We start from the raw sequence: 13,915 nt of genomic DNA on the forward strand, positions 1-13,915 counted from the left end.
TCTCGAAAATCTTCGATCTCATTTTGTAAATGTTCTTTTTTAATATAAATATATACACTGTTATGTTTACCCTATATTTATTGGTTGCCGTACAGTAGGGGAGAGAAGATCGTAAAAACGATAACTAATATTTTAGCTCATTATGGGCCTATCACAACATGATAAGCTACGTATTTTTAGACGATCACCAGTCTAATATTTTATATTATACACAAGGGCAATTTTTTGTGTGTGCTACTGAATGATTCTGTTTTATTTGATACATTAGGTATGCTATAATTTCAAAAAACCACTGAGATTTTCAGAATTTAGTGAGAACTTCAAGCCCCCCTAAACTTATTTCCGTACAAGAAACAGTGATAGTCTAAATCTCCAGCCAAACGCAAGACTCCTTAGTTTTGATAACAGCAACACCTAGGATACTAGATAAAACATAAGCCAAGCTCCTTGTGGAATGAGATTGTTTAGTATTATATTTTTTGCTTACAGGTAACATAGAGACAATTTTTTTTTTCATGATATGCAATTCAGCAAACAGTAAAACCATAATGATTACATCGGCAGATGTATGTGTAAATTATAATTAAATTATTCAATTCTTATTGGTATTGCTGTATACAACTTCATTTTGCTATGTATATAAGTTGCAAAATAAAAATATAAATGTTTTTACTGTATAATAAAATTCTTAAAAGAATTGAATATACAGAGCAACAATACCTTCGTAATACGAGTATATAAAATAGATCTCTTTGGAGTCGAGATTCATGTTCCAAAGAAACGTTATTATGTAGCAATTTTATCGCAAAGTATGAAGAGAATATTTTTCTATTAAAAGGGGTTATTATGTCGTTTCTCACGAACTCTCGAAAAATATAAAATTATTGTATATTACATATCGAATATAGTAGAAGATGAATTATATTCAGACCCTTATACGTATATCAGAATGTACATACATATTACAGAGATGGTTGACCGATTTCATGTGTTCCTGGTGAATATAAATAAATTAAAATGGCCAGCTCCAGCATTCAACAACTTGGTATTGATATTTTTATCTTTTTTGTCTTATTGAATGAATTATTATAAATTGTTTTATATTTTAAAATACGGCTTTTTTCACAGTTCATTGTGACATTACAATTGATATGAAATTTAATCAAAATATCAAGAAATTATATACCATATAAATTCGTGTATTTGTCTTCGGGCAGCAACAATGTTCTGTTGGCAAAGCTTTCTTAATGCGAACACTGAATGTTTACAGTAGTTAGGTCAGTTCAAAAAAATACATTCAAATTTCATTTCCTGCTGTACATAGAATGTACAAATCTTTACGGTAAATATCGTAATGATTGTAGCAATTGACCAATATATAAATGAAACTAAATATGTAATTTGTTTGCTCTGAGCTCGTATGTATAACTCTGACGAAAATTCCACAATGATCATGGCAGCTTATTCTCAAGGAACTACTATCATTATACTATAAGGAAACGACATAAACATACAAAAAATTACGTTATTCGTTACAAACAGTATGTATACCCACGAAATACTTAACTAGATAAAGAATATGTTGGTATAGAAGAACAAAATATTAAGTGGTACAAAGTAAGTTAGCTAGCAGTGTTGAATTTGATTAACAGTACCAAGAGAGAATTCTCTTTACCCACAGATTAATATTCCTTTTGAGTTCATTTTTGGCACTCGTCATGGACACACTGGATTGTCCATGAAACTTGTTTCAAAATTAGTTCAGAGTATTTTATTCCTAAATTATGTCTTTTGAAATTCTTTGCAAAGAAATGTTTCAAGCAAAAAAATATACCTTTTTTTAATATTAAAATCTTATAATTATGATGAAATAATATAATTAAAAAGTTATATTCTCTTTCATTTCTACAATAAAAGGCTTTTATACTACTCACATTTATCTATTGTATCTTTTGTAATAATCCTAAAAAACTATGCATTTTACTAGTGACATAATATTACTCATTTTTGAATCGTGGACATCTAATTGAAAAAAATATGGGTGTATATTAGATTGAGCTATAACATTATAATCATTCAATTAATAGAGATAATTAGAATCTGGGCATTGTATTTATTTTAATGATTAGAGTAATTCTGAATTGTCATTAGTCTATAACGAGATAATTTTATCCTAACTTATTGTTTCCATATTGAAATTAGCTGTTATGCGAAACTTCAGTTGCCATATATTTTCGCTACAGCCGGTTGTAATACAACTTAAAAAAGGTAAATTTTAAAAGAATTTTAAATTTAAACTCATTGTAAGCATGACGGTAATTTTAGAAGTATTGTTATAAAACAATTGTTTTTTTTTTATTTTATAAGAAAAATAAGACAGTATTATATGTTAAAGTATTTCTATTACAATATAATATAATATCATAACGATAAAATATTTCTACTTCAGTTATCACAACGCCAATAAATCTGCAGTTGTTAATATTAAAATGTGACATTTTAAACAAAATAATTTTGTGTAACCCATCTATTTCAAGGTAGTCGTAGGTAGTTTGGCTTAAAATACATGACATGAAATATTTTTATATATTTTATTTATTAATCGAACGTGTAGACTTTACAGAATATTGAATAGGTATTGCTATAATGATTATAAAAAAATAGGTATATTCTAACAAAAAAAAAACTTATTATCTCAGTAAACTATATTTATCTAATTCTAAAAGACTCATTTATAATGTACAGTATAAATTTGGAAATAGCCTCAAGGTAATTCATAACTAACACATACATCATCTTTCGTCAGGGAGCACTCGATAAATTGCACGCTCAAGGAATAATAAACAGTGTCCTTTCCTAACGTCAACCCCCACATAAATTAAATTTATAATCAACCTGTTCCCCCAAGGCTGAAATTAAATTATACCTGCCATTGGCAACCTTAACGAAACATTTATATTTCTTTAAAACAGTTCATTGTTATACTTTACGAAAGCGAAGTTAATTCCACGCTGCATTGTTACAATTAAATTCCTAATGAATAATTCATATTTATGTTGTGTTTTCATACATTTACAGTTATCAATAAATAAAAACATGTTTTTATTTCACAAAAAAACAGAATAACTCAGCACGGTCTGTACTAATTTATAAGACATGAAAAAGTCAAGAAACAACAAACATTATATTTTCACATTCAAATTTTGTGCAAGGCTTACCTACCTTAGATTTCGAGCACGGAACTGAATTTTTAATCTCAAAAAACTGTCCAGATTATAAATTTTAAAAATTTTACCTGTTTAAATGTAGAGCGTCTATATGCTATGCCTATGTACGAGATAAACCTTTTTGGTTTTATTCGCAGCCACATAAATAAAAATTAAAAACCTGAATTTTTTCTTTTGTTTTCTTACTATATAATATAAAATTTTATCATTTATTGACTACTCAATTACAAAAATCACATTGGAATAATAGTTAATATCTGTTTCAAAGGATAAAATATGCATTAATTTTATTACAAAAACATTTTAAAATAGGTCAATAACATAATTTTAAATATTTTAGAATAGATTATTTGTTTCATAAAAACATTTACTCGTGAAAGCAAAACAGTACAACCTGATTGGTACATGACTCTATGATAACTTTATAATGATAACAAAATCCGCTTAAATGATAAATATTTCTAACCATTCATATTTTATACTACATCATACTGATTTTTATGTCTCAAATTATTTTATAATAAATCTGTCCCCTCTACACCGAGAAATGTTATGCCATACCTCATTTCCTAATGTTTGTCACTGAGATAGATATAACTTGGCCAAATTTTTCATCGAGTAGATGTCGGAGTATTTGTCCAACGTAGATAATAAATCACCGACTTGCATGTTACAGATTTAACAATTTATCTTGGAAACTGTCTACATGATTTTAAACATTTTCTAGAGAACAGTTAAAATAGTTTCGTCAAAGATTTCAGTTAACTTCGGGAGTTTTATAACTAATACCCATTACATTTTATTTATTTTTATTGAAATTTATGTTTTATAATAAAAAAAATAATTTATTTCCTTTGTTATTTTAACAAATTGTAGAAGTAACGAATTCGTTTTAAGTAAATATGAAAGCTATTTTTAATTACAAACTTCAAATAACAATAAATCAAACGTTATACTTTATAACTATTTAATTTAAACTATACGAATTCCTTGTTACTGAAATGTATTCTTAATCCTCAAAAGTGTAAGCGGTTTAGCTCGCAATGACATTAGGTGCTAATGAATTGTGGAGCTTTTTCGCAGAGATTTGACTTCGCCTGACTTCTCGGCTCGTCTGAGGTTAGAGACTATTTTCATTTATAACATTCTCTTTAATCAAGGCGCTGCTCAAATATTCTTTAAAACAATAAGGTGGGTCTTACATCAAAGGTTATAAGGTAAACTATTTTAATTAATGAAAAAATTATGACATTGTTATCAAAATGAATAAGCTTCATGTTATATTCCACAAAATTTAAAAATCTATAAACAAAGAGAAGTAAAAATTTGAGCATAATTTTAATCATAACTGCAATTTTGCTTTTCTAATATTTGTAGGAGAGTGTTCTATTAACATACATGGTTAAGTATTAGGCCATGCTATTTAGCAATTAATAGGATACAAAGCACCAAAATGGGTTAATCTGTGTCAATTTACAAAATTTTCTGAATCCCATCAAATGTTTTGAGTATGTTAGTAATATACAATTGCATCTAAACTAAAACACGGCATTGAAAAATCATATAAAAGTATTAATAATATAAACATTTAATACACAGTGTAAATTTCTACTGTTATAAATTTCTGCTGCAACGAAAAGCATCAAGCAAGCAGCAATCAAATGCATTTCCGAATACAGTACACGAGTATAAACATGCAATTAATGAAATTAGTACTAATATTGTGCTAGAAACAAACAGGGTGTGATAATGAAGTCACATTTAGGAAGCAAGCAATCATTATATTGTGACTTAGTGTTCACAAGAGCTCCAAATTATAAACTAGTCCTCTATTGATTCAAATTTCAAAATCACTCATAATAGAGATATCTCTATTGAATTGAAAAAGGAAACCTATTTTAGTTTTTGTTAAAAGTATCACAATAAGTCATTTTAAAACATAGCACATTATTTTTCTTGTAAATTTCCATTGTTATATGTTAAGTAATATTTATCAAAGAAAAAATAAGCTAAGCTTGAAGAGGAAAAGGTTACAAAAACAACATCTTCACTTTTCGAAGGGATTTTTCCGGAGTATTTTTTTCCTTGAGAGTTATACTTATCTCGCCTGTATATATAAAACGGATACCAATTACGATATCTCAAACAAAAAACGTAAGCTACAAAATCTTCAATATCAATATTGGAAAGAATATATCGTTACTATCTATCTCTATCTATCTCTATCTATCTATCTGTATATTATCTATTTTAAATAGTATGTTATTAAGATATATATAGTTGTAGTTCATGACCAAAGGGATTATAAAAACCAAGTTAGCATAAGGAAACAACAAAAAAAAATGTATTGTAACGAAACTTTATACAAATAGTGCGTAACAAAATGTTTTTATGTAAGAAAATATTTGAATTAACTATTTTAGAATAATTGTAACAGGGGGCGTAGCTCAGATGGTAGAGCGCTCGCTTAGCATGCGAGAGGTACCGGGATCGATACCCGGCGCCTCCAAGACAATTTTTTTAAATTAATTTATAAATTAAAATTATTGTAATATTTTTTTCCCATTATCATTATCTTCTTTTATATGTTAAAATTATCTTTTAGACTCTTAATCTATGGATGATATCGAAACGAAAAAAATATGTTTCTCCAAATTCGATTGATATTGAACTGATACATTATACATATTTGTTTTAATTAAAATGATATCAAAAAGAAACAAAATAATACAAACATTTTTTTATTATATACATATTTTACAGAAAGTTAGCTTATATCTTTTTTTAATAGAAAGACTGTATTCCTGTTATCGCTTTTCCTAAAATTAGGGCGTGGATATCATGAGTCCCTTCATAAGTATTAACGGCCTCAAGATTCATAACGTGTCTTATTATATGATACTCATCAGACACTCCATTACCACCGAGCATGTCCCTGGCTACTCTCGCAATCTCTAAAGCTTTGCCGCAGTTGTTTCTTTTCAAAAGAGAAATCATTTCGGGAGCTACTAAACCCTCATCTTTTAGACGACCGACGTGCAAGCAACCTTGAAAACCGAGACTTATTTCAGTTATCATGTCCGCCATTTTCTTTTGTATCAGCTGGTTCGAAGCGAGCGGTTTTCCAAATTGTTTCCGATCTAATGTGTACTGTCGAGCAATCCGCAAACACGATTCGGCCGCACCGAGAGCGCCCCAAGCGATCCCGTATCTCGCATTATTGAGACATCCGAAAGGCCCCTTCATACCCAATACCCCGGGTAATAAACTCTCCTCTGGTATAACTACTTCGTCGAGCAATATCATACCCGTTTGGGAAGCTCTTAAAGAAAATTTTCCTTCAATTTTAGGCGTGTCTAGACCTTTATTTACTAGGCTTCTATCCACAATAAAGCCCCTTACTTTATTATCCTCATCTTTAGCCCAAATAATAAGTATATCTGCTATAGGAGAGTTCGTAATCCACGTTTTTGAACCACTCAGGACATAAGATTTCGATTTAGAATCATATTTCGCCCTTGTTACTAACCCGCCGGCGTCACTACCGTAATTGGGTTCAGTTAGACCAAAACAGCCGACTAGATCACCCTTTGCCATTTTCGGTAAATATTTTTGCTTTTGTTCCTCTGAACCATACATATAAATAGCACCCATTGCTAAACTACTCTGTACACTCATAGCGGATCTATAAGACGAATCTACACCATCCAATTCTCTTGTTATAAGTCCATATGTAACCGATGATACTCCGGCACAATCGTAGCCCTTAATTGTACAGCCAAGAATACCTAACTCACCCATTTCTTTGTAAATAGCCCGATCAAACGTTTCATTTCTATTAGCTTGAACCACTCTAGGCAATAGTTTCTCTTGACAATACGTTTTCACAGAGTCTCGAACTGCCTTTTCATCGTCAAGTAATAGTCGATCTAAATTCAAAGGGTCTTCCCAGTTAAAATTTATTTTTGCCTTATTCGAACAAGTCGTTGACAATGTTCTAAAATTGTTCAAGTTACAAAACGCTGATATTAGTTGAGGAAACTTATTATAGTTAAGAGCCATTATGTAATCAGGAATCGCACAGTATCTTTATCAAAATTGTATTAACAAACAGCACTAGAGGTTATCACTTGTTAAACATAAAATGGGTGTTTGTTCTACGCAATGCGATATAGGACTAAATGACTATGTGTTTGTGATTTGGTTGAACACGTTCATATTTACTCATATATTTACGTGTATTTATTGTTATCTCTAAATTGTTAATTCACTTTGTTGGTAAAAACAACCTCTTTTGTTTTCCAGTGACAGCACACTGTTATTGTAATACGCTGCTATGTTCACGTCGTATTCTGTCGCTAACGTAACTATTGACGCGGCAGGGGTACTAGCGCGTTAAAGATACGATAATCTATTAGTGTTCGTGGGCGTGCGAATAACCGATAACGTAACTGTATATTTAAGAATGTTTCCGGTGACAATAGAAATAAACGAGGACGCAAATATAGTGTCAACAATATCGTTACGTAAAGCTTTAATAATATAACATATCCATTTAGACATTTAACTTTTTTGTTTATCGATAATAATAAAAATAAAGAAACATGTTATATCTAAAAAAAATATTTCTTATAATAAGAACAAAATAATTATGTGTTCTCTAAAAGGTATTTATTTTATAGCAATATGGAAGCTCACAAGTTTTGCTTCATCAAAAGTAGCTTAAATTTTCAAAGAAAGTATGTTTAAAAATAAAGTCCGAAATGTTTTTGAAGAAGCTTTGTATCCAACAAAAAACTATAATTTTCAAATAAAATTATTTTTATTATTAATATATGAACTTTTCAATGATAAAGAGTTGTGAACGTGAAAGGTTAATGTACGTTTTTAATACAACAATAAATATGTTTGAAATATATATAATATTATATTTATAGCTAGAAATAAATTTTGACACAATAATAACTCAAGATCAAGTCTTTTTTTGGAAAAATAATTGAAATCTACAAAAAATGCTTGTATTTTTATTCATATTTTTACTGCCTTGGTTTTGGTTTTTAAATTGATATCAAATTAAAAATAATTATCAAAATGAGCCTTAGAGTCTTAAATAATATCCACTCGTCTCGTATTAATTACAAAAATATGTCACTACATTTTTGAATTATTCAGTTCTTTTCTATTTATCAGCCTATTGGCATTTGCTGATATAGAAGGTTGTATAACATAAAATAATAATAAAAAATATACCTAGTTGCTACTAAAATGAGACCAGAGGTTTAACAAAAACAATTCGACTCCTTTATTCCAATTAGTTTCAGAAAGCCTCACTGTGGTATATATTCTAAGCATACCTAGGAAATAAGCTGCAAAATAAATGCGGAATTAAGGCGAGCAATGTAATGTTGTGGCCTTCGCATTTTTATTTCTAGAGAAATGTCCGAGAGAAAATGCTCGTAAAGCATTATGAATTTTAGAAATGTTTATTCTTTTTACCTTTATTTCAGGCATATGTTAACATTCTTTTAAAAAGTTGCACGAGTGAACTGATTAACTTTTAATTTCGTGCTTTGTGCTGATTAAGTCTTTTTTAGCGGTTGTAGTCGGGATTTTGTATGTAAATCATTGAATGTTCGTATGGCTAGAATTACAATGATATTCTTCTTTTATCCAATCCAATAAAATAAGTATTAATTTAAAATATATTAGTCAAGGCTCTCTCTCTCTCAGATACTTTATAAATGTATAAAATAATAATAAAAAAAATTGGAACTTCAAAAAGGATATATGGAAGCAAATATCTTAATAATACATAAAGGTGTATAGTCACTAAATTATTCAGTCTATATTTGCATGACAAACGACTATTGAGTACAGTAAGATTGATCCTGGCATCTCAACCTTTTGTTAAACGTTCCTTATAGATTCTATTCAATCTACCCTTTCTGTTAGTACTGTAGTACCTCAAAAGTGCGAAAAGTACTCTTAAATTAATGGTTTGAAAGATTTTTTCTTTCACACTCTCTACATTTCTACGGTCATTGTTGTTCAGTAAAGTCAAGTACGGCAATGAGAAAACGGCAGTTATTTTCGCTGATTGGATTATAGATTCTTTTTAAATAGTGTAAGTTTTAAATGTTAGTAAAAAGTATAATATATTTTATAGAAAATGTTATATTTTAATATTTTTGATATTATTCGATAACGAAACCAAGATTATAAAGTTCTTTGTACTTCTTAGTGACAGAGTTCACAAAAAATATTTTTTACGTCTGATTGAGTAGAAGTCTAGACATTTAAAATAAGAATTAGAACTATTATTCCCTCAAAAATGATAGATAAAAGGATAATCTTTTTAAAGTTTCTTTCAAAAATTTTGTTCATGTGTACGAACTTTTGTATTTTATGATTCAGCAGAACGCTACTAGCTGTTCTGTCATTCAATATGTATGAATAAAATGCCAAACCAAGCTAAGTGCATATTATAAAATCAGAAGCCAAGCCGTGAACATCTAAAATTAGAACATCTAACATTCAATACGTTCTCAGGTTTAATGGAATAGTCGTGTAGTTTTAGATCCTTAAATACAAGACAGCTGTCGTAAGCTATCCGTTACCTCTACAATAATACTGTTATACTACCTAAAACTTTTAATATGCTACGGCACATTTAAAAGCACAAGCTATTTATAAGTTTAACATATTCATATAATTCTCGTATTTCTTTTTCCTATTACTTGCGTAACAATATATATTTTGTCGTGATCAACCGAAGTTTTCTCATGTGATGTGATTAACCAAAAATAAAAATCTTGCGAAAGGTATTTCATATATTTTAGTCCTGTTGTATTTAAAAAGAAATATTCACTACGAAAATACTGAGAATGAAGTGACACTGCAGCATTTTATATACACAAATAAATAATGTTTATAATTTTATAACATTGCAACGTGATTTCTATCAAAAGAAATCAATTAAGTCATGGTAATGAATGCCTTTGTCAAGAAGTTCCAGCCGAACCAAACTTTGTAATTAAATGAAAAATTAAGCTTCATCGACACTCAAACAAAGAAGGCTGTTAGAAATTTTGAAAACAATTGAATCGATTTGTATAACAATGAGGCAAATTATAAATTACGACTTGAACATCCCGTTTTACGAAATTATCTTATATATTTTTTAAACAAATGTTTGTTAACGATTTAATATAAATAAAAATATTTATAAAATGACGTTATTGTTTACCACTTTTGTTTTCATTTTTTTTTTTCATCAAACATGATCATGTTTTTCTAAAATTTTTCTTAGTTGTTATAGAAATTTGGTTACAAATATAGTATTTTAGGAATGTATTATCAAAACTAAATACAACTAAATAAGTAAAATGAACTAACAAACAAAGTATTATAAGAAAAAAAATTAAATTATTTGAAAATAAAATGAAGAAAAATATACATTACTTTAATAATAAATAGAAATATAAGTTGAAACTTATTCCAGTTCAATGCTTTCGAAAAACACATTTATAAGATAAAATAAAAGTTTCTGCTTTCACTAATTCCGGAATAGCGCATAGAAACTTGGAATAAATAAAGAATGCCGTAACATACAAGGATATTATACAACATAAAAAAATAAGTGTATTTAATAACAGGACCGACTGACAGACATTTACATCCCGTCTGCCCGTGATCACGGTTGATGAAAAGTTACCGAAACGTCGGGATCGTGTAGTTTAAGTTAAAAATAATAAAGTAAGTTTAAAATAAAATCCGTGTAGTAAATCCGAAAAGGTATTTAGTTCAATAAAACATTACAAATATGCAAAATTAGCTTAACATATCGACAATCACTTACAGTACATTGAAGTACAATTTTAAATTTTCTTAGTTAATATTTACTATAGTTAATTATAATTAATCGATATTATAATCAGACTAAATAATTTTCTATAAAACACAAGACCTCTAATGATATTCAAAAATAAATATTCCCTAGCTATAATTGTTACAACAAAATTTTACGGATAAGCACTATTTTCATTAAAAAATGCAAACATTTACGTCATTTGTACGTCAACGTAAGCTTAAAATACACAATTATATCAGTTTCAGGTTTAGACGGCTAATTAGGAACTATCCAAATCCAACGGAGTCTTGAAATAGATATACAACATCTGAATTTCTTAGCAATACCTTTGTTCTTATTTCTAAATATAGTCTCTGCATAAAACATCCAGAATATATATTTTTTTAGCTATTTCTTGCTTTATTCTTCTTATTTCTATTTCTTCATGTCCAAAAAAATTGTGTATTGTTCAACCTATATTGAAATACCGAGAGCCACTCCTCTACTTATGGCTCCTGTGGTCCTGGTTAAACTGCCTCGTGATATGAATTTATAGATGTACGAATGTTCGGAAATTAAATTACCTTTTACTGAGCGCACCACCAATGCAAGCATTTTTTTAAATAAATTTTAAAACAGCACATACATCAAAGCCCAATTTAAACATGAAAGCCTATATACCTTTTCACTTTTACACAATTAAAAATCATAAAAAATAAAATAGCAATTACGACACACAGCGTACTAGTTTTGCCTGCTAATCTTAAAACTCTTTTTATTTAATAATAAACAATTTAAAGTTATTTATGTACTACTATAGTTTATGTACATCGATAAATATGTATAAAAAATATTAATTCCTTACATAACTATTTCAAATTAATATAAATAACCAGGGTTTGTTTTCAATTAAGTTTGTTTAAAACCAGTTTATATTAAAAATATTTTTGTGTCACTTTTTTATATTAAAAATATTTTAGTTTCGGAGATAAGGGTGCTCTGAGGAATAGACAGATAAATGATAAATTTATTATACAACTATTTTACATTTAAAATAGAAATATTTAAAAGGAAAAAAAAGTAAAGGTATGTCTATGTAATGTATGTCTATGTATATGTATCTGCAAGAAAATTTGGTTGCTAAATTTGGCACAAACATTTAATTTGGCCTAAACAAACACGAATTAAATGAAACTTAAATAAATAAATGGATAATGACTTTAAAGTTATATACAAGATTAATAGGATTTCCTTAATTAATGTATAACAAATTGCTGTAAAAGGTTAGTTTTTTAGGTTAACATTTATTTAAATTGAACCTGACATAATAGTAGGAGAATTTTTGAATTACGGAATATTTCAAGAATTATTTTTTTATTAAATTTCCTAATATATTATTTAAGCAAGTAATAAACAAACAAATACCTAAAATATAAAATTCATTTAATAAAGAAAAAGATAAAAGAAACGACAACTATGTGTAATTTTTCCAATATCGTAATCGTTTCCAGCAAGAATTGAAACAGTTTAATTTCAAAAGAAAAGATCAAAATCTACTTATAACGATTTTTAACTACCTACTGAAAATATAAATTTACAAACATAAAAAGGGAAAGTACTACTTTTGCTATGGCATTTATATTGGTCTACTATATTCGTACGATATTCAAATAAATTTATGTCTATTATTTTAAAAACTATTACGTATACTCAATACTGATGATCTGAAAAGTCTTCCCAATTAATCAACAGAGTGCAATGTGAGTTTTATCCAACTTCAGTGCTGATTTCATGGTGTGCTTGCAAATGAGCGACTGAGTCATATTTTTATGAAAAAAGTGCCAAGTCATCTGAACGTTTCATAAAAGCCATTCTTGGGAAGGTAGTTGAGAACCTAAGCAAAACCACATGCAATAATCAAGAATGTTCCTTAAGCCACGCCGGATATAACTAAATCCACCGAATCTTGGACTTTGGTTAGAATCTTGGCCGTCATTCCTCTCGATTGTGATTTAAGATCAATTTTAAACAGTAAGGCTTTGCTGGGAGTCCCTAAAATATTCTACATGATCGGCAGCGAACAGCTGTTGTTGTCCGCGAAGTGAATGCGTGCTGCTTTTATAAACTGACCTCACGTTTTAACGACTGTTTTGCAGCCAATGGACACTACTTAGAAAAAGATTTATATATTTTTCATAATATGATATTAATATATGAAAATAAAACACTGTAATTATGTTAAATCTAATGGACAATAAAGAAATTAGTTTTTCTTTAAAATAATAATTATGGCAAGACTAAGTTTATCAAATATCTGGCTCCTGGTACAAAATGAACGAGTCTACCTACTCAAATTTCTAAATATTCATAAAATTTGCGACTGTTCCAAAGCATTTATAGAAATAACTAATTACTTAGTGAGTCCCTTTAAACAAACATTCATTATATAAGTACCTACTTGAATGTCATTTCTATTTGATGTTCGATATAAAATACATAAAACATTATAAATAAAGCAACACAAAAAAACAAATGCACATTCCTGACTAATAAAATAAAACATTTATCGCATTATTATATAAAATTAACTTATGTATGAGTTTCGTATCTGTATATACATATGCTTACTCCAGGTTTGCTCGTCACATTCATACATACATACGGTCTGTTGACAGTTTTTCATTTGTAAATCTTTTCATATTAGTATTAACGGACGTTTATGTTGTCGAAAGATAAACGTGACACGCTCAGTATGTGGTGTGAAGATGCTAACCAACATACAACATACTTATAATCCACACAATACGATTTGTGGGTTATCACATTATAACTCTTCTAT

The 13,915-nt window shown here is 28.5% G+C and overlaps 1 protein-coding gene and 1 non-coding gene across 2 annotated transcripts; one reads left to right on the plus strand and one right to left on the minus strand.

Annotated features, from left to right (window-relative positions):
- The first annotated feature begins 5,663 nt into the window (after positions 1 to 5,663).
- Trnaa-agc (transfer RNA alanine (anticodon AGC)) lies at positions 5,664 to 5,736 on the plus strand. Its single transcript has one exon. It is a non-coding gene; the product is annotated as a tRNA-Ala (tRNA).
- A 219-nt stretch (positions 5,737 to 5,955) lies between these two features.
- On the minus strand, positions 5,956 to 7,565 carry LOC116770310 (glutaryl-CoA dehydrogenase, mitochondrial). Its single transcript, XM_032661729.2, has one exon. The coding sequence runs from the start codon at positions 7,287 to 7,289 to the stop codon at positions 6,012 to 6,014; it is 1,278 nt and encodes a 425-aa protein (XP_032517620.2). The 5' UTR covers positions 7,290 to 7,565; the 3' UTR covers positions 5,956 to 6,011.
- Between the last annotated feature and the right edge of the window lie 6,350 nt (positions 7,566 to 13,915).

Source organism: Danaus plexippus (genome assembly GCF_018135715.1).
Source record: "Danaus plexippus chromosome 13 unlocalized genomic scaffold, MEX_DaPlex mxdp_15, whole genome shotgun sequence".
Taxonomy (NCBI): Eukaryota; Metazoa; Arthropoda; class Insecta; order Lepidoptera; family Nymphalidae; genus Danaus; species Danaus plexippus.

What these genes read in the sequence shown, in the direction of transcription:
- LOC116770310 (XM_032661729.2), bottom strand. Translation starts at nt 7,289, where the DNA reads ATGGCTCTTAACTATAATAAGTTTCCTCAACTAATATCAGCGTTTTGT.